Source organism: Heterodontus francisci, chromosome 4 (genome assembly GCF_036365525.1).
Source record: "Heterodontus francisci isolate sHetFra1 chromosome 4, sHetFra1.hap1, whole genome shotgun sequence".
Classification (NCBI taxonomy): Eukaryota; Metazoa; Chordata; class Chondrichthyes; order Heterodontiformes; family Heterodontidae; genus Heterodontus; species Heterodontus francisci.
The window spans coordinates 135,096,863-135,122,140 of record NC_090374.1 but is presented as its reverse complement, the minus strand read 5'-3'; the positions used below and the strand labels follow the sequence as shown (position 1 = coordinate 135,122,140).

The 25,278-nt window shown below is 43.3% G+C and overlaps 1 protein-coding gene across 5 annotated transcripts in view; it reads right to left on the bottom strand.

Annotated features, from left to right (window-relative positions):
• kank1a (KN motif and ankyrin repeat domains 1a) overlaps positions 1-25,278 on the bottom strand; it is a 415,056-nt gene that overhangs the window by 99,226 nt on the left and 290,552 nt on the right. For all 5 annotated transcript variants that reach the window (XM_068030198.1, XM_068030197.1, XM_068030200.1 and 2 more), the window contains one exon: positions 7,932-8,045. In XM_068030198.1, coding sequence (XP_067886299.1) covers positions 7,932-7,965 — 34 coding nt within the window. In that variant the 5' untranslated portion in view covers positions 7,966-8,045. The remainder of the gene's footprint in view (positions 1-7,931; positions 8,046-25,278) is intronic.

Genomic DNA, 25,278 nt, shown 5'->3' with positions numbered 1-25,278 from the left:
AAGTAACTTCCTTGGCATCCTTAAGCTGACCGCTCCCTCTCGGAAGGTGGGTGATTCAACGAAAATCAAATTCCATTTTGGATTTGGATTCTGATTTGGACATAGTGTTCTACAATTGCAGCCATTCACATTTGGAGACATTGGTTTATAATTACTGAATATGTGAAATTGTTTTAATTACACAGGCTTCCTTGATTTTTACTGGTATTTTGGAGATTGAATTCCACAGTTATAAATATTTTTCCATCAGAACGATACATCATTAGCCCAGCCTATCATTCTACTTATGATTTATCAGTTCCACTTCTGCTTGCTTATTTGCTGTCTTATTTCTAAGTCAGTTTCTCCAATTGGCCCCGATTGTCCAAATTTATTTTTGTGATGTCACAGATTTGCACTCTGGTCGATTACACGTGCAGCATTAGAAAGATTGCATCACTATTACGCTCCTAACTGTACTATAACCTACTTTTCCTCAGAGACCAGAGAAACTGGAGCTCATATCATTACAGAAAAATTAAAAGGAGACCTGATAGAGACATTTGAAATTATGAGTAGCTTTAAAAAGTTAAATTGGTAAAAATTATTTTCACTGGTGAGTGAAACAATAAATAGAGGACAAAAATTTAAGATAGTCACCAAAAGAACAAAGAGAGAAGCTGGGAGATTTTGGAAAACAGAGGGTTGTTGCAACTTGGCACGACCTACCAGAAAACAGAATCCATAATAGCTTACAAATAAGCGAAAAAGATTTGAAAAAGAAAAATTTAAAAAGGGTGAAGGTGCTAAATTGGGGGAAGGCTAATTATAACAATATTAGGCAGGAACTGAAGAATTTAGATTGGGGGCGGCTGTTTGAGGGTAAATCAACATCTGACATGTGGGAGTCTTTCAAATGTCATTTGATTAGAATCCAGGACCGGCATGTTCCTGTGAGGAAGAAGGATAAGTTTGGCAAGTTTCGGGAACCTTGGATAATGAGGGATATTGTGAGCCGAGTCAAAGAGAAAAAGGAAGCATTCGTAAGGGCTAGAAGGCTGGGAACAGACGAAGCCCTTGAGGAATATAAAGAAAGTAGGAAGGAACTTAAGCAAGGAGTCAGGAGGGCTAAAAGGGTTCATGAAAAGTCATTGGCAAACAGGATTAAGGAGAATCCCAAGGCTTTTTATACGTATATAAAGAGCAAGAGGGTAACTCGGGAAAGGGTTGGCCTGCTCAAGGACAGAGAAGGGAATCTATGCGTGGAGCCAGAGGAAATGGGCGAGGTACTAAATGAGTACTTTGCATCAGTATTCACCAAAGAGAAGGACTTGGTGGATGATGAGTCTAGGGAAGGGAGTGTAGATAGTCTGGGACAAGTCCTTATCAAAAAGGAGGTGGTGTTGGGCGTCTTGCAAAGCGTTAAGGTAGATAAGTCCCCAGGGCCTGATGGGATCTACCCCAAAATACTGAGGGAGGCAAAGGAAGAAATTGCTGGGGCCTTGACAGAAATATTTGTATCCTCATTGACTACAGGCAAGGTCTCAGAGGACTGGAGAATAGCCATCGCTGTTCCTTTGTTTAAGAAGGGTAGCAAGGATAATCCAGGAAATTATAGGCCGGTGAGCCTTACGTCAGTGGTAAGAAAGTTATTTGAGAGGATTCTTCGGGACAGGATTTACTCCCATTTAGAAACAAATGAACTTATTAGCGAGAGGCAGCATGGTTTTGTGAAGGGGAGGTCGTGTCTCACTAACTTGATTGAGTTTTTTGAGGAAGTGACGAAAATGATTGATGAAGGAAGGGCAGTGAATGTTGTCTATATGGACTTCAGTAAAGCCTTTGACAAGGTCCCTCATGGCAGACTGGTACAAAAGGTGAAGTCACACGGGATCAGAGGTGAGCTGGCAAGATGGATACAGAACTGGCGCGGTCATAGAAGACAGAGGGTAGCAGTGGAAGGGTGCTTTTCTGAATGGAGGGCAGTGACTAGTGGTGTTCCGCAGGGATCAGTTCTAGGACCTTTGCTGCTGGTCGTATATGTAAATGATGTGGAGGAAAATGTAGCTGGTCTGATTGGGGGGGGGGGGGGGGGGGGGGTGTTTGGAGGAGGAGGTGGTGAGGGCCCGGGGGAGGGGGAAGAGGAGGATGAGGATGTGAGGGCCCGGGGGAGGGGGAAGAGGAGGATGAGGAGGTGAGGGCCCGGGGGAGGGGGAAGAGGAGGATGAGGATGAGGAGGTGGTGAGGGCCCGGGGGAGGGGGAAGAGGAGGATGAGGAGGTGAGGGCCCGGGGGAGGGGGATGAGGAGGAGATGAGGGCCCGGGGGAGGGGGAAGAGGAGGCGGTGGTGAGGGCCCAGGGGAGGGGGAAGAGGAGGATGAGGAGGTGGTGAGGGCCAGGGGGAGGGGGAAGAGGAGGAGGAGGTGGTGAGGGCCGGGGGAGGGGGAAGAGGAGGAGGAGGTGAGGGTCCGGGGCAGGGGGAAGAGGAGGAGGAGGAGGAGGAGGTGGTGAGGGCCCGGGGGAGGGGGAAGAGGAGGAGGAGGAGGAGAGGGGAGGAGGAGGTGTTGAGGGCCCCGGGGGGAGGAGGAGGAGGTGGTGAGGGCCCCGGGAGGAGGAGGAGATGAGGGCCCCGGGAGGAGGAGGAGATGAGGGCCCCGGGAGGAGGAGGAGTAGGAGGAGGTGAGGGCCCCGGGAGGAGGGGGAAGAGGAGGAGGAGGAGGAGGTGGTGAGGGCCCGGGGAAGGGGGAAGAGGAGGTGAGGGTCCGGGGGAGGGGGAAGAGGGGGAAGAGGAGGAGGAGGAGGAGGAGGAGGAGGAGGTGGTGAGGGCCCGGGGGAGGGGGAAGAGGAGGAGGAGGAGGAGGAGAGGGGAGGAGGAGGAGGTGTTGAGGGCCCCGGGGGGAGGAGGAGATGAGGGCCCCGGGAGGAGGAGGAGATGAGGGCCCCGGGAGGAGGAGGAGGAGTAGGAGGAGGTGAGGGCCCCGGGAGGAGGAGGAGATGAGGGCCCCGGGAGGAGGAGGAGATGAGGGCCCCGGGAGGAGGAGGAGGTGGTGAGGGCCTCGGGAGGAGGAGGTGGTGAGGGCCCAAGGGGGAGGAGGAGGAGGTGGTGAGAGCCCAGGGGGGAGGAGGAGGAGGTGGTGAGAGCCCAGGGAGGAACAGGAGGAGGTGAGGGCCCAGGGGGGAGGAGGAGGTGGTGAGTGCCCAGGGAGGAGGAGGAGGTGGTGAGGACCCAGGGGGGAGGAGGTGGTGAGGGCCCAGGGGGGGGAGGAGGAGGTGAGGGCCCAGGGGGGTACGTTTGCGGACGACACAAAGGTTGGTGGAGTTGCGGATAGTGATGAGGATTGTCAGAGGATACAGCAGGATATAGATCGGTTGGAGACTTGGGCGGAGAAATGGCAGATGGAGTTCAATCCGGACAAATGTGAGATAATGCATTTTGGAAGATCTAATACAAGTGGGAAATATACAGTAAATGGCAGAACCCTTAGGAGTATTGACAGGCAGAGAGATCTGGGCGTACAGGTCCACAGGTCACTGAAAGTGGCAACGCAGGTGGATAAGGCAGTCAAGAAGGCATACGGCATGCTTGCCTTCATCAGTTGGGGCATAGAGTATAAAAATTGGCAAGTCATGCTGCAGCTGTACAGAACCTTAGTTAGGCCACACTTGGAATATTGCGTGCAATTCTGGTCACCACATGACCAGAAGGACGTGGAGGCTTTGGAGAGGGTACAGAAGAGGTTTACCAGGATGTTGCCTGGTCTGGAGGGCATTAGCTATGAGGAGAGGTTGGATAAACTCGGATTGTTTTCACTCGAACGACGGAGGTGGAGGGGTGACATGATAGAGGTTTACAAAGTTATGAGCGGCATGGACAGAGTGGATAGTCAGAAGCTTTTTCCCAGGGTGGAAGAGTCAGTTACTAGGGGACATAGGTTTAAGGTGAGAGGGGCAAAATTTAGAGGGGATGTGTGAGGCAAGTTCTTTACACAGAAGTTGGTGAGTGCCTGGTACTTGCTGCCGGGGGAGGTGGTGGAAGCAGGTATGATAGCGACGTTTAAGAGGCATCTTGACAAATACATGAATAGGATGGGAATAGAGGGATAAGAACCTCGGAAGTGCAGAAGGTTTTAGTTTAGACAAGCATCATGATCGGCGCAGGCTTGGAGGGTCGAATGGACTGTTCCTGTGCTGTACTGTTCTTTGCTCTTGTTCTTTGTATGTGGAAATGGCCGGGAATGTTACTGAATGAAAGCTCTTTCTGAGAGTTGGCACAGGTGAAATAGGCCACGTGACTGCCTTGTGCGCTGGAAGCTTGCAGAGTGGGCAGATTGTCTCACTGACTTGGCACCCAATCTGTCATTTTGGACCATACAAGTCCTGCTAATGCCCTATTAAAACACTCTCAGGTGAAGGGTCGCAGACCTGAAACATTAACTCTGTTGCTCTCGCCACAGATGCTAACAGACCTGCTGAGTACTTCCAGCACTTTCTGTTCTCATCTCAGGTGAACATTTGTTCAGCTGCACAACAGACTCCTCCCTCATTAAAAGGACCAGCTTTGGACTTTCAAGTGAGGTGCTTTTCACTTTCTTTTGGTGCTACAGAGTTAGAAGTACTGTGTACTACGATGTTGCAGAAGCTCTGAAAAGTTGCTGGAGTCAGAAGGGAACGGTGCTGGACATTTCCAAGGAGCTCAGTGGAGTTTAAAGGCCTGTGAGGAGAAAAGCCTATCACTCATGGAGGCTATAATTGCGGTCTCTCTAGGGCTGCAGCATAATAGGGAGAGGGAGAACAGGCAGCAGAGAAGGGAAGCTTTGCGCAGAGGAAAGAGGAAGGGGAAGTCTCAACAGAAGGCCATACACACCTAGAGTCTTCAGGGAGCACTTTCCCACCTCCACAACAGCCAGGAGCAGTGTCTGAGGTGGCTATGATTCACCAAGGAGGTTCTCACTGAACTGTGCCACCTCCTCAAACCAGAACTGCAGCCCCAGAGAAGGGTGAGGAAAGCGCTGCCAATGGCCATGAACATAACCACAGTTCTCAACTCCTATTCCTCAAGATCATTCAGGACTTGAATCAGTGGCATCACCAACATTTCGCAATTGGCTGTACATTAGGGCACTGTACACAAGGAGAGAGGATTTCATATTCTCCTCCAGGAGAAGCAGGAAGGGCTATTACATTGCTTTACTAGGGTAGTGGGATTTCCAAAATGCAGGGAGACACTGACTGCACACATGTGGCTCTGTAGGCGCCACATCACAATGGAGATGTGTATCGGAACTGCAAGAGATAGGACTCCCTTAATGTTCAGTTGATGTGTGACAGAGCATCATGTTGGTGGACGCCCACTATCCTGGCAGCAGCAGCCATAATGCTTTTATCCTGTGCCAGCCATTCCAACTATATTTGAGCCACCATGGAAAATCAGAAGGTGACTGCTTGACTCCCCTCTGCCACGCGACCGCACGAGGACAACAGGCCTGTAACAGCTATGCTGCCACCAGTGATGTTGTGGAACAAGCCATCAGCATTCCAAAGCAATGGATCCGCTGCCTCGACTGTTCAGGTTGGGTGCTTGTAGGGATCCCGAAAATACTCGCTGTACTGTGTCTCCAAATTTGTGGTGGCTCTCACAAGGGCCTTTGGCAAGCACCTTGGGATGGGCGGGGGAAGTAGACAAGAAAGAGGAAGAGGAGGAGATATCTGGGACACCATCGCTCCAGACGGATGTTCGTGAGTGGCTAATCAGACTCCAATTCCCTGAAAAACATCCCCACAGTTCTACAATTGCCCGCCTTTCCATTCCTCTGCTATAGACTATCACAGCGTCCTCTTGGCCAAAAGCCTGATTATTTCTCAATATTAAAACTAGCTTTTTTCTTCCATGCTTTGCTTCATTCATCACTACTTACCCTGCAGCTAAATTTCTTATATCGAGTATTTTACATAGAATAGAGCAAGGAAATCCACATGGAAATTGAAGTGTCTTTCATTAAGAAAAAGATGCATTCAGTTAAATTTGAGAACTCAAGTGAATAACTCGTCACAAAACCAATAAATTATCTGCTTTTAAGTATGAACAGTTAACTTTTTCCCACTTCATCAATCACATTTTTATAACATTTAAAATATGACAAATATTAGCAGAAACACTGATATGGAGTATGCTTATGCACATGGGCATGTGTGTAGGGAAGAGAGAGCAATTGCATTAAATCTAAATGTTTAAAATGGCACAGGAGACTCTCAATTTATCAATCTCTCTACACCAAATGAGACATTTAAAGTCACTATTATGTAGCTCAAGATCCAGAGACAGTTTGAAAAGATTTATTTAAAAAAATTAATGGTACTTCTGAATATTTCAACAATTTATGTGGTCACAGAATGAGAATATCACATTCAAAATTACACTTAACTAAAATCCTACAGATAGCATAACATTGAAGGACTGTTAAAATGCATCTGCCAAGACTACTTTTCAGGGTCTTGATGGTGGTAGCAAAGCAACAACTCCAATCCATATAGTAGAGCGGTGATGGCAACAGCTTGGTACCTAGTGACTTTTGTTGGCAGATTATGATGGGCGGCACAGTGGCGCAGTGGTTAGCACCGCAGCCTCACAGCTCCAGGGACCCGGGTTCGATTCCGGGTACTGTCTGTGTGGAGTTTGCAAGTTCTCCCTGTGTCTGCGTGGGTTTTCTCCGGGTGCTCCGGTTTCCTCCCACAAGCCAAAAGACTTGCAGGTTGATAGGTAAATTGGCCATTATAAATTGTCACTAGTATAGGTAGGTGGTAGGGAAATATAGGGACAGGTGGGGATGTTTGGTAGGAATATGGGATTAGTGTAGGATTAGTACAAATGGGTGGTTGATGTTCGGCACAGACTCGGTGGGCTGAAGGGCCTGTTTCAGTGCTGTATCTCTAATCTAATCTATTAGCCTCTCAACCTCCGCTTGAGTTTGTCAATGCCAGAGCAGGCCCAGCCAATACAATGTATGGCATCAATTATAGCGTCCTGAGAGAACGCTACTGAGGTAACAGAAAATACCCTGTGACCGTGATCATGGCCACTAAGGTTGTGACTGGATAACCAGTCTTTTTTAAAGTTGACTTTAAGACCAGAAAGCTGAGTGACTTGAGTAAAGCAGTTGGACAGTGAGCTACAGTCAGATATCGAAACAGGTGGGCAGCTAAAACAGACACACGAAAGACCACCTTGAAATTTTGCAACATTAACCCCAATATCTGGGAAGAATGAATCAGCAAGCCATATGATGTACTATATAGTGAAAACTGATTCTTCTATTGAATAAATCAGACATTTAGAAACACTAAATACATTCATTGTTACACATATCTTGAAGAACACAAGTGTAAGACTATGCATTTCAGGGGGACTGAGACTATCATTTAGCTCAGCAGTGCTGAGGAAATGGTAGAGGCCAGGGGACTGCTACACCTGCTACCAAATAAGGAACTTTAAAAAATAAATGTACAAGTTTGTGACACTTAAATATGTTTGTGCAATGATTTTTGTGAAGTGATGCTCCTTTATGACTTGATGCTTTCAAACCTTTGAGCAAACTCTTAATGGCACTTTCCAAAGACAATTTTCATTAAACAATGCATTAATTTTTATATATTAGTTGCATGCTCATACAAATAAAGTACCCAATAAATATAATGTACATTCATTCTGTAGCATTAATTTTGTTGAGTTATTACCTTGATGAAATCACTTGCATTTTCTATTGTTTCATTATTCTATTTGTAGAACAGTAAATATAGTAATTTCAGTAGATGGAATAGGATGTCAATGCAAGCCTTTTAGTATCACGTGGAAGTGAAACCTTGTTGGACCTAGAAGTAATCTAGTTATGCTATAGCTTTAATTTCATCCAAGGGCAAATTTCTACAGTACGGTATTGCAATAATATAATTGGTTACCTGGAACATTCCCATTAATCACAGTGTGAGCCATATCTGCATCTGTTTATTGATAAATCCACAAAGACATTAGTCATGCAACCACCATGCATCAAGTCCAGCCAGTCATGCAATCTGGAAAGGAAAAAGAAAACATTTGTGTCAAGTACATGATCACCAATACTGAGTTGGTCCAAGTTAACTCCAATTGTGTAATTTAGAAATGAGCACAGCTTGCGCTTTATGTGCGCACATACACATTTTCGTGGTACACAGCAACAGTCTTTGAAACAAAAATGAATCACTGAACAATTTTGTAGAGTATCAGAGATTTTCAAAAGATCAAAGGTATCAGGATTCAACTGGAAACTCAACAACAATTTTGAACAAGTCTTCCCAATTGCTCGGAGGATAAAGGCATCACCCAGTAAGACATACAAATAGAACAGATGCTATGTTTGATCCCTGGTCTGTGCGCTATTAGCTGATTTCGGCCAGGGTGCCAACTGAGTGCAACTGGCTGTAGTGCGCCTGAACAGGGTCCTGATCGCTACTGAGTGACCATACTGTAAAACATTTGTGGATTGGAGCAGGCTCATCAGAGATGCCTATGGCCCAGCCCAAACCAATCGGACAGTCTGCCTAGGATCACAAGGGTGTCAATGCCAGGGCTCAGGGAAACATATCCCAATCTGAGTAGACATAGTTGAGAAGGAAATTTAAAAAGGGGGAAAAATATCTTGAAAAAAAATTAAATACTCGGTAGTTTTTCTGAAGATGCTTTATTCCCCAATGATGCTTCATATCATGTATTTTTGTATCGAATTAGGTGATGAGACAGAGTGCAAAAGATGTACCAACAAAATTTTATCTATTGAAAGATGTATGAAAAATCATCAAATCCAGGCTAAGAAGCCAGCTTTCCTGCCTTTTCAAAAGATCAAATGTAGAATCTGCCAAAAGAAAATGATTGATCAAATGGATATGCAACTTCAGAAAAATATTTTCAAATCTATTTGATATTAAAAAATTAACAAAAACACATCTAAAACAACCTTTAAAACTTTAAAATGAAGAATTGTTTAAATCCTGAATATTTTCAAAGTATAAGATTTATGCATTTATTACAACACAAACAGATATTAATATACTTATACTTCACAATAGCAAACTCCAACACCATGCAGTGACATTAGACTGTGGTGGAGGCAGATTCAATGGAAGTATTCAAAATCAAATTAGACTGTTACATGAAAAGGAAGAATGTGCAGGGTTACGAGGAGAAGGCGGGGAAATGGAACTGAGTGAATTGCTCTTTTGGTGCAGACAAGATGGGCTGAATGGCCTCCTTCTGCACTGTAACAATTCTGTGATTCTGTGAGTACAAGCTTTACAGGCTACCCTATTGAACGACATATCACAAGCTATACAAACAGAATTTCTTGATAGTTACACTTCTCAAATATTTCAGTGCCATATTTGCAGAAATAAAAAAACTCTACACGCACACAAAATACTGGAGATGGAATGTCTGTGATGTCATCATGTTTACGCAGAATCACAGAATTGTTACGGTGCAGAAGGAGGCCATTCAGCCCATCGTGTCCGCACTGGCTCTCCAAAAGATCAATTCAAGATCAGTTTCATTTCCCCCGTCTTCTCCCTGTGACACTGCATATTCTTCCTTTTCATGTAACTGTCAGATTCCCTTTTGAATTCTTCAATTGAACTTGCCTCCACCACACTCTCAGGCAGTGCATTCCAGATCTGACACACTGCGTGAAAAAGTTTTTCCTCATGTCACTTTTGCTTCTCTTACCAAATACTCTAAATCTGTGCCCTCCCATTCTTGATCCTTTCCGGGAACAGTTTCTCTCCATCTACTTTGTCCAAACCCCTCATGATTTTGAATACTTCTATCAAATCACCTCTCAGCCTTTTCTTCTCCAAAGAAAACAGTCCTAACTTCTCCAATCTATCTTCATAACTGAAGTTCCTCATCCCTGGAACCTTTCTCGTAAATCTTTTCTGTACTCTCCCCAATGCAATCACGTCTTTCCTAAAGTGCGGTGCCCAGAACTGGACGCAATACTCCAGCTGAGGCCAAAGTAGTGTCTTATACAAGTTCAACATAACTTTCTTGCTCTTACACTCTATGCCCCTAAAAACAAAGCCCAGGATACTGTCTGCTTTATTAACTGCTCTTTCAACCTGTCCTGCCACCTTCAATGACTTATGCACATATACACCCAGATCCCTCTGCTCCTGCACCCCCGTTAGAATTGTGCCCTTTAGTTTATATTCTTCATACCAAAATGAATCACTTCACATTTCTTTGCATTGAACTTCATCTGTCACCTGTCTGCCCATTCCATCAACTTGTCTATGTCCTTTTGAAGTTCTACACTATCCTCCTCACAGTTCACAATACTTCCAGGTTTCGTATCATCTGCAAACTTTGAAATTGTGCCCTCTATACCAAGGTCTAGATCATTAATATATATCAGGAAAAGCAAGGGTCCCAAGACTGACCTTTGGGGAACTCCACTACAAACCTTTTTCCAACCCAAAAAACATCCATCAACAACTACTCTTTGTTTCAGCCAATTCCGTATCCACGTTGCTACTGTATCTTTTATTCCATGAGCTATAACCTTGCTCACAAGTCTGTTGTGTGGCACTGTATCAAACGCCTTTTGAAAGTCCATGTACACCACATCAACAGCATTGCCCTCATCAACGCTGTTACCTCCTCAAAAAGCCCCAGCAAGTTAGTTAAACATGATTTCCCCTTAAGAAATCTATGCTGGCTTTCCCTAATTAACCCGCATTTGTCTATGTGACTATTAATTTTGTTGCAAATTGTTTTTTCTAGAAGTGACCCCACCATCAAAGTTAAACTGACTAGCCGGTAGTTGCTGGGCTTATCTTTACACCCTTTTTGAACAAGGGTGTAACGTTTGTAATTCTCCAATCCTCTGGCACCACCAGAGTCTAAGGAAGACTGAAAAATTATAGCTAGTGTCTCTGCAATTTCCACCGTCACTTCCCTCAGTATCCTTGGATGCATCTTATCCAGTCTTGGTGCCTTAACCACTTGAAATACAGACAGACAGCCTATCTAATACATAATAAAAACAAGAAATGCTGGAAATACTCAGCAGGTCTGGCAGCATCTGTGGAGAGAGAAGCAGAGTTAACGTTTCAGGTCAGTGACCCTTCTTCAGAACTCACTGACCTGAAACGTTAACTCTGCTTCTCTCTCCACAGATGCTGCCAGACCTGCTGAGTATTTCCAGCATTTCTTGTTTTTATTTCAGATTTCCAGCATCCGCAGTATTTTGCTTTTATTTTAGCCTATCTAATACATCCTCTATCAATTTTAAACCCCTCTAGTGTCTGAATTACCTCCTCTTTCACCATTGCCTGGGTTGCATCTGCTTCCTTGGTAAAGACAGATGCAAATATTCATTTAATACCTCAGCTATGCCTTCTTCCTCCATGTGTAAATCCCTTTTCTGGTCCTTAGTCAGCCCCACTCCTCCTTTTCCCACCGTTTACTATTTCTATGTCTATAGAAAATTTTGGGATTCCCTTTAATGTTAGCTGCCACTCACTTTTCATGGTCTCTCTTTGCTTCTCTTATTTACTTTTTCACTTTCCCTCTGGACCTTCTATAGTCAGCCTGAATCTCAACAGTATTTTCTACCTGGCTTCGGTCATAAGCACACTTTTTCTTCTTTATCTTAATCTCTCCCTCTTTTGTCATCCAGGGAGCTCTGGATTTGTTTTCCCTGCCTTTCCTCTTCGAGGGAACATACCTTGACTGTGCCTGAACACTCTCTCCTTTGAAGGTAGCCCATTGTTACTGTTGTTCCTGCTAACCTTCAATTCCAATTTATTCGTCCCAGCTCCATTCTTACCCCACTGAAGTTGGCTTTCCCCCAGTTAATTATTCTTACCCTGGACTGTTCTTTGTATTAGAAGGTTTAGGCTGACTATGAAAAATGACAATGATCACTGTCCCCTAAATGCTCTACTACTGATACTTGATCCACTTGGCCCACCTCATCCCCAAGAACCAGGTCTAGAAGTGCCTCCTTTCTCATTGGACTAGCAACATACTGCTGCAGAAAATTTTTCCTGAACACGCTCTAGGAACTCTTGCCCTTTACACTATGATTATCCCAGTCTATGTTTGGATAATTAAAGTCCCCCATTATAACTACCCTTATAATCTTTGCACCTCTCTAATTTCCTCGCAAATTTGTTCCTCCACGTCCTTCTCACTAGCTGGTGGTCTATAGACAACACCGAACAATGTAACTGCACCTTTTTGTTCCTTAGCTCTAGCCAAATGGATTCTGTCCTCGACCCCACTGGGGGATCCTTTTTCTCCAGCACTGCAATGTTCTCCTTAATCAATACCACTGCCACTCCCCCTTTTTTTCCCTTTCCTGAACACCTTGCATCCAGGAATATTTAACACTCACTCCTGCCCTTCTTTGAACCAGGTCTCTGTTATAGCCACAACATCATATTACCACAGGGCAATCTATGCCTGTACCTCACCAATCTTATTAACCACACCCCATGCATTCACTTACATGCACATGAACCCCGATTTAGACTTTATTATTTTCTCCCTTACTCTGACCCCACCTAATAACTTACTATTCCCTACTGTAGTGCCATCTATCTCTCTCAGTATTCTGCGTACCTTGGTAATCCTCTCTGATATTTCCTCCTGGTTCCCACACCCCTGACAAGTTACCAGTTTTGATTCCCTCCAATCTGACCTCTCTCAGGTTCCCATCCCCCTACCAATCTAGTTTAAACCCTCCCCAACAGCACGAGCAAATCTCCCTGTGAGGATATTAGTCCCAGTCCTGCTAAGATGCAACCTGTCCATCTTGTACAGGTCCGACCTGCCCCAGACTGGTCCCAATGCAGTACAAATCTGATGCCCTCCCTCCAACACCAGTTCTCCAGCCACGTATTCAATCGCTCAATTCTCCATGCACTCGCATGTGGGACTGGGAGTAATCCCGAGATTACTGCTTTTGAGGTCCTGCTTTTTAATCTCCTTCCTAGATCCCTAAAATCTGCTTTCAGGATCTCATCCCTCTTCCTACCAAAGTCATTTGTGCCAACGTGGACCACGACTTCTGCTGTGCACCCTCCCCCAGAAGTACGTCCTGTAGCCGCTCAATGACATCCTTGGCCCTGGCACCAAGGAGGCAACACACCATCCTGGAGTCATGTCTACGGCTGCAGAAACGCCTGTCTGTTCCCCTAACAAATCCTCCATCACTACTGCTCTTCCACTCTTCTTCTTCCCCCACTGCGCAGTTCAGCCACCTATCGTGCCACAAACTTGGCTCTGGCTGCACTCGTCTGAAGAACAATCACCCTCACCTGTATCCAAAATGGAAAACCAATTAGCGAGCGAGATCATCTCAGGGGAGTCCTGCACTACCTGCCTGGTTCTCTTAGACTGCTTGGTGGTCACCCATTCCCTATCTGCCTGCGTGCTCCTAACCTGTGGTGTGACCACCTCCCTAAATGTGCTATCCACATAGTTCTCTGCCTCACAGATGCACCAGTGACTCCAGCCGCCGTTCGAGCTCTGAAACCCGAAGCTCAAGCTTGTGCAGGCGGTGACACTTGCTGCAGATGTGTTTGTCTAGGAGACATGTTGAGTCCATGACTTCCCATGTGCCACAGGCTGTACATTCCACTCAGCCGGCCTGCCCTGCCATACCTTAACTTTATGGACTATATATCATAAGTGAAATAGCTTACCAGTTACAAACCAACCAACTCCTTCCACTGCACCAAAGAAAGACCCATAAGAGGGTTGAAGAGGTAGAAAAAAGGAGCACCTCCTCCCCCTTCACCAAACTCTGCTTACAATCTGCATGCATAGAGGAAGAAATTATGAACTATACAAATGAACTTAACAAACCCAAAAACAGACACTTTTCCTGAAAAGCAAAATGGAATCGAGAGATCAGGTGACCTCATCCTGTACAGCCAATACACATGGAAACTACAACAATCCTGAGTCAATCTTCATGACTGGACCAGCCTTGCAGAATGCATTAAGATGTAAATGGCCCATTCTGTGTTCATGGATACCTCTCCAACGAATTGGGTTAACAAAGGCATGGCAGACATGGTGTCTCCAAATTCAAACTCAAATGGAAGGGTGTGAATAAACTCCACTTTACCAAAATGGAATGATAATGGGTGACACCCAAGACCCCCCATTGTCTAACAATGGCCCCACCATCAGACACCATTTATGAGGACAATGGTAAAGAGAAACCATGATCACATGACAGAAAACAGGGGTCTGATCAGGGGCTTAACTGAAGTATATGCGGGACATATAAAGGCACAGCACGAGAGGTTCCATCTACTTCAGCAAAAGGACTCTGCCTAATTACACCTTTTTAAAAAAACTACCAAGTAGACAGTGACTAGAAGTGGATTTGAACTCCATACCTGAGAAACTGTACCAGCATTTTCAACACTTGTTACTACCAAGGCAGGAGGAATGCATTGTTAATTCAGTCCCACTACTCCACAGGGCATAGTATATCAAATTAAGTTTCCCACCTACCGAAGAATAACCAAATTAAACACTATTTGTCCCCCAGAATAACGCACAACAAACCACGTTTCTTTAAACAACGATATTAACTATTTATTTGAAAATAAATTGTAAGTCTTAACTACTAATGAGATAGATCTATATGAAAAACTCCCTATTTCCTTAACCCTCATGCACATACATTCAAAAAAACTGGTTAACTGGAGAAAAAGGATTTTGCTTTACAGCTATTTCTTAGGAATAGGACGAATAATAAAAATGACTGAGTTTATCACGTTCTGGTAGGATGCTTTCAGTACTGTGAGGTGTCCCGGAGGCGAATAGTTGGATGCCACTCGAAGTCTCTCCAAGCGAGGTTTTTGCACAGTCATTGATGGGTAGGCATTCAAGGCAATCTGCCTGCAGCAGGCGTCACACAGGCCTTTCAGCAAAGGTGTAACAACAGGTCTGCTTGGGTTTTGAAGCAGCAGTCTAGCAGTTGAAGCTTTCTTGAGAGTTCAGGATCTCCCAAAACACAGGAGGCAACAGGAACCACTCGAGGCAGGGATTCTTCAAAGACTGGAGGCAATAGGAATCTGCTACCTCTGCCATACAGGGGTTTCTTCTCTGAAAAGCAGTCTTCCTCTACAGAGAGAAGTAATTCTCTTTTCTCCTGGGTCTTTTTTCTCTCTCCAGGCAGATCACAGCCCCAGTTCAAATGCAAGATTTCATTTCAAAGGATGCAAGCCTTCCTTTACAGTCTCCAGGCAGGTCACAGCCAGATTTCAACTGCCTGCTCCTTGTCCAGCTCACTGGTCTTTTCATAATCCAAAAGTGAAACTAACTGCAACATTCAAGTCACATGACAATCATAAATCTTGACCATTATTTCACTGCTGAGTTGTCTGGAAACTAGTGCCTTGCAGTCTCAGTTCAAACCCACCAAATTTCAGGAATCAACGTCCACAAAGATAAATCCTTTCCTCAGTTTTTAAAAACACACAGAATTCTAAGCTTTCTTGTCACTGAACTGTGACTGAGATACAAATGCATTCGCCCTCCTGAAATTTTTCAAGTTTTGTATTCAGTGAATCTGGAAGAAACAAAGAACAGGCTTGCACGTTTTTTTAAATCCTATCTCTATCTTCTCGTGTGTATCTCTTGAGTGCGTGACAGTGGGTGAAGTTGCAAATATTTTGAGGTGTTTAATAAACATTTATCTTTCTTTAAACCTATGAGAAAACCGGTTATTTGTATGTCTGTTTACCACTAAACCGCTGAGGGGATAAAATACACTTCCAATGGAAACACATTCTGCATTTAGTTGGAAGGTGAAAAAGGGTAAACCGTCCCTATTGTTTCCCACCTGACTGTAACAGTGGGCTCTAGGTGACCCCTGTATGATGTCCTGCAGGCCCCCACCTGCCAAGAATGAAGCACATTAATTTTGCCATATGGACATTAAATTTCAAATTGTTGCTTGGAAGAAGAGAAGGCCTGTTACAAGGGGTTGCCAGGCCCCTGGCTGGAAAGTCAATTTTTGCATATTAACAGACAGTGCTTGTAGACAAAGGAACTATTCCCTGCTCCAATTTAATCCACAAACAGACGTGGTCAGACCAGTTAGTCACATGACTAACTGGCTACTGTACAGTTTTGAACTGAGTTTGGGAAAAGAAAGCAGAATGTTCCTGGACTGAAGCAGACCTCCTCTCCCGTCCGCTCCCATCACTTTCTCACGGAACTCCAAAAACCCACTGAAGACACATGAACCCCAAGAGAGAAATGTCTCCTACAGTGAACAAGGTTTAAGAAGAATACTGGGCCCCAACGAAAAGCAAGGTCTACCTACAATCAAGGATTCGACAGTGGGCTCGAAGACCCGTAACAATAACTCTTCAGATATTGCCTCAAACATTTCCACTCTATTTCTTCTGCGCTTTTCTGTCTCTATTTGCATGTGTGCATCGCGCATGCATGCTAGCGTGGGCAGGTCGTATATCCGTAGACGTCTAACGAGTTTAAGTTTAAAATTTAATGAAATTTCACCTTTCTTCTCTAAACCTAAGAAAGCCTGTTTGTGCTGTTTTCTTTGCCTTATAATTGGAAAGTGGTGAACAAGGATTTTTTTTTTTAAATTCATTCATGGGATGTGGGCGTCGCTGGCCAGGCCAGCATTTATTGCCCATCCCTAATTGCCCTCGAGAAGGTGGTAGTGAGCTGCCTTCTTGAACCGCTGCAGTCCATTTGGGGTAGGTATACCCACAGTGCTGTTAGGAAGGGAGTTCCAGGATTTTGACCCAGCAACAGTGAAGGAAATGCAATATTAGTTCCAAGTCAGGATGGTGTGTGACTTGGAGGGGAACTTGCAGGTGGTGGCGCTCCCATGTATTTGTTGCCCTTGTCCTTCTAGTTGGTAGAGGTCGCGGGTTTGGAAGGTGCTGTCTAAGGAGCCTTAGTGCATCTTGTAGATGGTACACACTGCTGCCACTGTGCGTCGGTGGTGGAGGGAGTGAATGTTTGTAGATGGGGTGCCAATCAAGCGGGCTGCTTAGTCTTGGATGGTGTCGAGCTTCTCGAGTGTTGTTGGAGCTGCACCCATCCAGGCAAGTGGAGAGTATTCCATCACACTCCTGAATTGTGCCTTGTAGATGGTGGACAGGCTTTGGGGGAGTCAGGAGGTGAGTTACTCGCTGCAGGATTCCTAGCCTCTGACCTGCTTTTGTAGCCACGGTATTTATAAGGCTACTCCAGTCCAGTTTCTGGTCAATGGTTGCCCCTAGGATGTTGATAATGGGGGATTCAGCGATGGCAATGCCATTGAATGTCAAGGGGAGATTCTCTCTTGTTGGAGATGGTCATTGCCTGGCACTTGTGTGGTACGAATGTTACTTGCCACTTATCAGCCCAAGCCTGGATATTGTCCAGGTCTTGCTGCATTTCTACACGGACTGCTTCAGTATCTGAGGAGTCACGAATGGTGCTGAACATTGTGCAATCATCAGCGAACATCGCCACTTCTGACCTTATGATTGAAGGAAGGTCATTGATGAAGCAGCTGAAGATGGTTGGGCCTGGGATGCTACCCTGAGGAACTCCTGCAGTGATGTCCTGGAGCTCAGATGATTGACCTCCAACAACCACAACCAAGGGAGATTTCACCAAGGGGGGAGCTAAAAACACTGTTTAAAAATAAAACCCTGTTAAAGTAAGGCCAGATGAAGGCTGAAAGGGAACCCCTAGACCTCTTTCTCACCGGGTCGTAACAATGATCTCAGTGCTTTCTCAATGCCGTAGCCTTAAGTCAAAGTTGAAAACCTGCATGCTGGTGGGAGTGCACAAGGGCCACAAATTGGGCTGGGACTTATTGTGGGTGGAGCTCCCACTCACCTCAAACGAGGCAATCAACCTATGATGGGACTGTGCTGTGGACTCCCAATACCAGGAGTTCCTGTGCACCTAGACTGGCAGAGCACTTGTGACTGGTACACCAGATGAGATTCGACTGGCTAGTGACAGTTACAAGCCTCACCTGCGTAAATTTGCCCAGGATGCAGCCTGGAACCTAAAGATCTCAAAAGTTTGATTTTTTTTGTGCCACCCCTCCCCCCATCTCTGGCGGGCAACTTGGGGTGAAGCCGCCCCGTCGCTGGTGGATTTTTCAACCCCAATGTTTTAAATCCCAATGATCACAGTGAGCAGGGAATGGAAAATTTGTGTACTAAAAATATGAAAACTACTTACTTGAAATTCAGAGTAGGTACTGACAAAGTCTTTAATTCTAAAACTAGGGGCGGCACAGTGGCGCAGTGGTTAGCACCGCAGCCTCACAGCTCCAGGGACCCGGGTTTGATTCCGGGTACTGCCTGTGTGGAGTTTGCAAGTTCTCCCTGTGTCTGCGTGGGTTTTCTCCGGGTGCTCCGGTTTCCTCCCACAAGCCAAAAAGACTTGCAGGTTGATAGGTAAATTGGCCATTATAAATTGTCACTAGTATAGGTAGGTGGTAGGGAAATATAGGGACTGGTGGGGATGTTTGGTAGGAATATGGGATTAGTGTAGGATTAGTATAAATGGGTGGTTGATGTTCGGCACAGACTCGGTGGGCCGAAGGGCCTGTTTCAGTGCTGTATCTCTAATCTAAAATCTAAATCTAAAATTCAGCAGGTCAGCAAGCCAGGCTGACTGGATACATATGTGCCAGATAATTCTGCAAGATGCTGAATGTTTGTATCAGCTTAATTTTGGTTTCCAAATATGTATTTTCCTATTGTCCATTCTTTTTTAAAAAAACAATTACCAAGTGATTTAGAAGAGTTGTGCTTTAGAGATTACTTTTTTTTTGCAACATTTTAAAAAATTCAGCATGTTCACAAAGCAGTTTGAAAAAAAATGGACTTCAAATTTTCACTCCAGTCGAATTTGTTTACTGCAGTTATTTTGCCTAATGAAAATGATGTCCAGCAATAACTGCTCTTCTAAAATGAGTACCAGCATGAATTCTCAATTATCTGCCAGTAAAGGTATTTTACAGAAGGCAAAGCCTGTGGTATGAACATTCAATGAATGTACTGCATGCTAACTGCATTTTTGGAATTACCAACAGAAATATTTTACTGCTTTCACAAAATTAGAATCAAGAGATAATCTCTGCATTTTTTATGTTTACTGTTCAGGCTAGTAATTTACAGATTGCATACGTAGTTACCAAAATTCACATTTTTTGTTCAGACTCTGCCACTGCTTTCACAGTCTTAATCCTGCTGGAAGTACTCAAACCTCAACATAACATTTCAAAGCAAGGGTCAGCAAGGTTATATAATGAAATGTTCTAATACTGACACTTCAATGTAACTGCTGCTATCAATAAAAGAAAGTATTTACAGGGTGTACATAATAGACACTAAAAAGACACAACCATTATACTTTTAACAAAACAACTTTTGTGTAAATTACATTTAGATGATAACCTCAGGATTAGATGATTTGGAGTCCAAGCACCACCTTTATAGGTAAAACCAACAAAGCACAAAATTCTGCACTTAGCCAGGACGAAAATTACTTGCGTGGAAGTTAAGAATCACATGACCTTTCAATTCTGCATTCCAATGGGTAACATCACAGACTCCTCAAGATAGGGCAAATTCCACTTAACTGATAATCGAATGGAATTCGTTCTATTGTGATTTTTCACAGGCTTCTGGGTCTGCAAGAGATTGAAGTCATCCTTAACTAATGTACTATTTTCTAAAGCGATTAAAAAAAAAAATCAAAAGTCTTCGCTCCATTCAGCTTTCTCTTCTGTTTCATAAATTCAGACGAATCTACATCAAGTTTCAACAGTGACGACACAAACTCAATATATTTTGGTCTGTGGACGACATCATCTTCAGTTCAAGTTTAAACAGACAAAGCTAGAGCAGCCACGCACTTTCTAACTTTCATTCCTTCTTTGGGCAAACACTTGACCTCTGCTTTATACTTCCCTATGGTGACACAACAGAAAAAAAACTCAAAGCAGTTCAGATCGCAGTTTTGTAAAACTAAACTTGTTCTCGCACTTGCACCTCATCAGATTTTTTTTTTATAAATCATATTAGACACAGTGAGATGGAAGGAAGAAAAGTTCACAGGCGTAGCTGGTTACATATAGAGGAGTAACTGAAGGACAGCTTGGAGCGAGAAATAAAAACTAAATCAATGCACAAAAACAAAGCTGAGTTGGTTTATAATCATAATCTGACTGATCAGATTACAACCTTGAAAGCATTTCATTTCGTGTATGCTTTTTAAAAAATATACATGAGAGTTAATGAATGGGGCCGGGGAAGAGAAAGAGTTCGATTTTACATCAGTCTCCATCGACAGTATCATGGACAGTGGTGGTCAGAACACTACTTGTAGTGATCCATGCTAACTAACTGTAGGATAATTTGGAAGCTGACATAATTGTGACATTTTATAATAGCTGCAAAAGTGCAACACCAAGTGCTGGTATGACCTCTGCTGTTGTGACTAGTAAAACCTCCTCCAGGACATAATAAAAGCAAAATACTGCAGATGCTGGAAATCTGAAATAAAAACAAGAAATGCTGGAAATACTCAGCAGGTCTGGCAGCGAGAGAGAAGCAGAGTTAAGCAGAGTTTCAGTTCTGAGTTAATGTTCTGAAACATTAACTCTGCTTCTCTCTCCACAGATGCTGCCAGACCTGCTGAGTATTTCCAGCATTTCTTGTTTTTACTCCTCCAGGACATGATTGGTTTAACTTTGTGCTGGATATTTTGTTCATTTTAGAGAGAGGGTATGTTGCCTCCCGCTCAATGTTGCACCGATTGAACAGACAGCTCTTTTTAAAAATCAGCAGAAAACACAGTGGTACAGGAAGCTGGGTTATACTGTGTTTGAGCCTACACTCAAACCATTTAACATCCCTTCTGCCCTACGCACTTGTGTTTTTGAACACCAGCACATTTTACTTGTGCTTACTACAAAAGACACATTTCAAAGGCATTGCCATACTACTTAAGCAGAACTTGTGTACCTCAGGCCCAATACCATTTTACCACTGTACTATATCAGAAACAGCCGCCACAAACTCCTGATCTAAGTGGCAGAAAATACACACTGAAATTATACATCACCAGCTAAAGCTACTAATTCATTTCTACTGAAAGCTATATATGACACAGGTGTAAAAATAAATCAACTTCTAAAAATATTACCAGATTGAATTCCTATAATGAACTTAACACTATAATGCCTTAGAGTTTTTTTCTGAGACTAACGCAACCACTTTTTGGTAATCCTGTAGAATCCATTTTTAGCATCCCAGTAATCATATCTTTGAAATCAATAACATATGTGCTTCTATTTCTATGGATTCAGATCTTGACTTCATAACTTTGACATTTTATTCAAACAAGTGTACTGCCTAACTAGTTATCACAGCCTAAGAGGCCTTTATGCACAATTGTCAATTAAGCCTATTTCAAAAAACACATGCACTGACTGCACCTTGAAAATAACATCTTCTGAAGTATGGTTCGCACCTTTTCCAGCATAGCTCTCTCAGAAACTTCTAAAAATGCACTGTAACTAAAAGGTAAAACATTAAATGGTCAAATAGTGTGGGATGCCTTTGTGGAGATACCCTGATACTATTCTCATTTGGGGTCTCAAGGAAACACTTCCTCCTGTCAGTTTAAAAGAAATCACATTTCGCCAGATATCAGGTTTAAAAAAAAAGTTTAACTAAAAGAAAATTAATAAGTTGAAGCAGGATCTTTCTTACTACAAGCACCAATACAGGCACAGTACTGTATAGCCAATGTAACAAATGCAAAAATCTCAAGTGAAATGCTATTTTCTACCTTGCAGCTCAGCCAATGGCCATAGACATTCAACTTCTGTTGTGTTATCGGTTCTTAACACAAACATACCAAACATCATGAGAATGATTGTTAAGTTAAATGAAGGGTTACTTATTACAGAATAACAGAGTTACAGGAGAACCCAGATACACATGCTACCTGTTAACACTGCTCCAATTATTGTATCACGTTAGCTTGCATCACTTCCTGTGATGCATACTAAACTATTGACACATTCAATAGTATGTTAATTAGAATTAAAGCAGTTAAAGCAATATCAACCTCCCCTTTCCTTAAATAGAAATGACATAAATCATAAGCTATGCAGATATTGAAATAGGATAATTGTGAACAGTATTTACACATGTATGGACTCTCACATTCATTATTCAAGTGTTTCTGAAATGTACAGGTGGTCTACTGACTGAACCTGATCTGATAACAGTGAAATAAAAGCAAAATATTGCAGATGCCGGAAATCTGAAATAAAAACTAAAAATGCTAGAAATACTCAGTAGGTCTGGCAGCATCTGTGGAGAGAGAAGCAGAGTTCACATTTCAGGTCAGTGACCCTTCATCAGAGTTTTGTCGCTGATAACAGTGAAACTCTACTGAGATTTGGAAGTGTCAATTCTTTTGTCTTGACCAGGGATAGGCACCGACATGGTGCACCATGGAAATTTGACAAAATTATTGACTTAGCCCTGGACATGGGGGCAATTAAGCTTCATATAAAGTCTATAGCCAACCTAATGCCATCAAAACACAGTCCGATTTAAAACACATTTCTCCCTATAAAGTAGCTAAGCATCAATGGAGAGCAGCATAACTGTATTAGCTAGCTAGCAAGCAAAAATGTATGCAATGCCATTGTGAATTACTTTTGTTGTCAGAAGAAAGCTAGCTACATCTCATGTCATGGGTGGTAGATGGAACATATCGGATGACCTCTGTGGATTCACATTGTGTCAGGAGTGCAAATTCATCCAATAAACCAAGAAACTCAAGGAAAGGATTGTTATTTTGGTCATTGTGGTGAGGCAGTAGAAAAATCAGCAACAGGAATACAGACTATTTCTCACACTGCTGTTGTAACAAGACAATTTAACCCATGATCGTCTCTGGGCAGCGATCTCCAAATCAGGAGAATTTTATAGGGTGAAGCAGATAGTACTTCAGAAGAGTCATGTAAAACAGAAAAGCAGAGTGCGACAGGAAGAGACAGAGAGATCAACAGTAGGTAGCCAAGACATCTTGAGAGACTGTTAAACCAGATCCTGGATTCTAAAACACATTAACAGAATCTCTCATGGACAAAATACCATTTGCTCACCAAAGCTAGTAACAAAATTAGATAAACACAATTCCAAATAACGAGCACCCTCACGTTCCTCCAAAAGAGCAATTCTCTTAAATTCACTTATGTCTATATCTCAGTCTATTATGGTCGATTCCGATTCAGCTCTGACGAGATAAATATTAACAAAAAGCTTTTCTGCAAAAAGTTAAGCAGTTATTACTGCATGCATTGTTCAGTTACAAAATGTTTAATCACTATCTGTAAGATTATACTCCAGACCAACCAATTTATGTCCAAGCCAAATCTATTACCTGTTAGCAAAGGTGCACTTTTAACGTAATGTAATTATGTGATACACATAACTTTCAAATGACATTGGCCACTCAGGTTATCTGCGCTCAAACTGGATAGTGAATCATGTACATTGCAGTTACTGATCTTGGACATACTTGTAAAACTTGTCCTTTAATCCAGTTCACAGCAAAAAAAAAAAGTTAATAAAAGCAAAATACTGCAGATGCTAGAAATCTGAAATAAAAATAAGAAATGCTGGAAATACTTAGCAGGTCTGGCAGCATCTGTGGAGAGAGAAGCAGAGTTAACGTTTCAGGTCAGTGACCCTTCATCAGAACTGACAAATTGTATTTCCAGCATTTCTTGTTTTTATATTATACAAAAAAAAGTTAATGACTGTTTCGAACATGGTCATTGAAACATAACAAAATTTTACTATGTCTTCCCTGATAGTTTTTAAAACTGCAAATGCAGCATGGATTTTGTTAAGAAATCATAGACAGTGCATCATTGATTAAGGTTTATTAAAGCTATCTGTTACATTGTATTTACTATTATAAATGGTTCAGCAGCATCCTGTTTTTGCCAATATCACTCAGCTGCATTACATCATACTGTTGCATTCATGAGAAACTTAAGCGTACTGACCTCTGGAGATTCCTTGGATGTTCTTGCCCGTTTCCCCCTCAATACAAGTTCTGGAACAATGCAGCAGAATTGCGACATTTATACAGAAGTAAAAGTCCAATAACTTTCAACATGTCACTGAGCCTGTGTTCCAGGTGAAAGTAATATGTGCCAAAGTGCAGGATATCGAGACATTCCCCAAGTGACGTTTGCCATTTTAAGATGAGTTTATATAAGACAAACCTTTGAACTTGCGTTTTAAAATAATCCAGCTGCTTGGTTGTTTGAAAACACAATGTTAAAGGCGTGAAGCAGGGGTGTCCAACCTTTTCACTTTGTTGGAGGGAGGGGGGGCCACATTACAATTTTTGTCTTATAGGGGACCGGTGAGTTAATTTTGGAAAGATAAAGGTATTTAAAATTTATCTTACCATTAATTAAAACAACAAATGTGCATTTTTATGAAGAAGCTTTAAATGAGAAGACCAATTTATTGACTTACTTTCTCATTCCTATGTTGGAAACTGATTTAGTGAAATAGCTGGCATTTTTTTGATTGTACAAGTAGTCAGTATTTCCCCCGCACACTTGTAGCGATGCGCAGTATTCCGGATAGATGTCCATCTGTCAGGAGTGATCGTGATAGCTCTCACTCCCGTGTGTGTGTGTGTGCGTGTGCGTGTGTGTTCCTCCGTGTCACCATCTGTGTCCCCCCTCTCTGCCTCCTCTCTCTCTCTGTCCCCCCCTCCATGCCCTCCCCTTCTCCACCCTCTGCCTCCTTCTCCCCCGTGTTACTCTCTCTCTCTCTCTCCCTGTCCCCCTCTCTCTCTCGGTCTCTCCCTGTCCCCCCTTGCTCTCTGCCTCTCTCTCTCTGTCTCTCCCCCTCCCCCCACCCTCTCTCTCTCTGACAGTTGCAAAGAGTGGGAACTCACAGAACAGCAGCATCGTGGTTGGTTCGTTTACTTTCAAAAAATCACAGCCGTCAGTTTCACAGCTAACAGATGCTTAGAATGGGAACAGCACTTCCAAACTCTGGACAAGTTTGGGGTTTTCCGGCAGGATCCGATTTTTTTTTTTTTTTTTTTTAAAAGCCTGTGGTAAACCCTGAACTTGCCCGGAGTTCAGAAGCGCTGTAAGTACCAGTCAGCTGTGAAACTGAAGGCTGCATGTTTTTTAAAGCC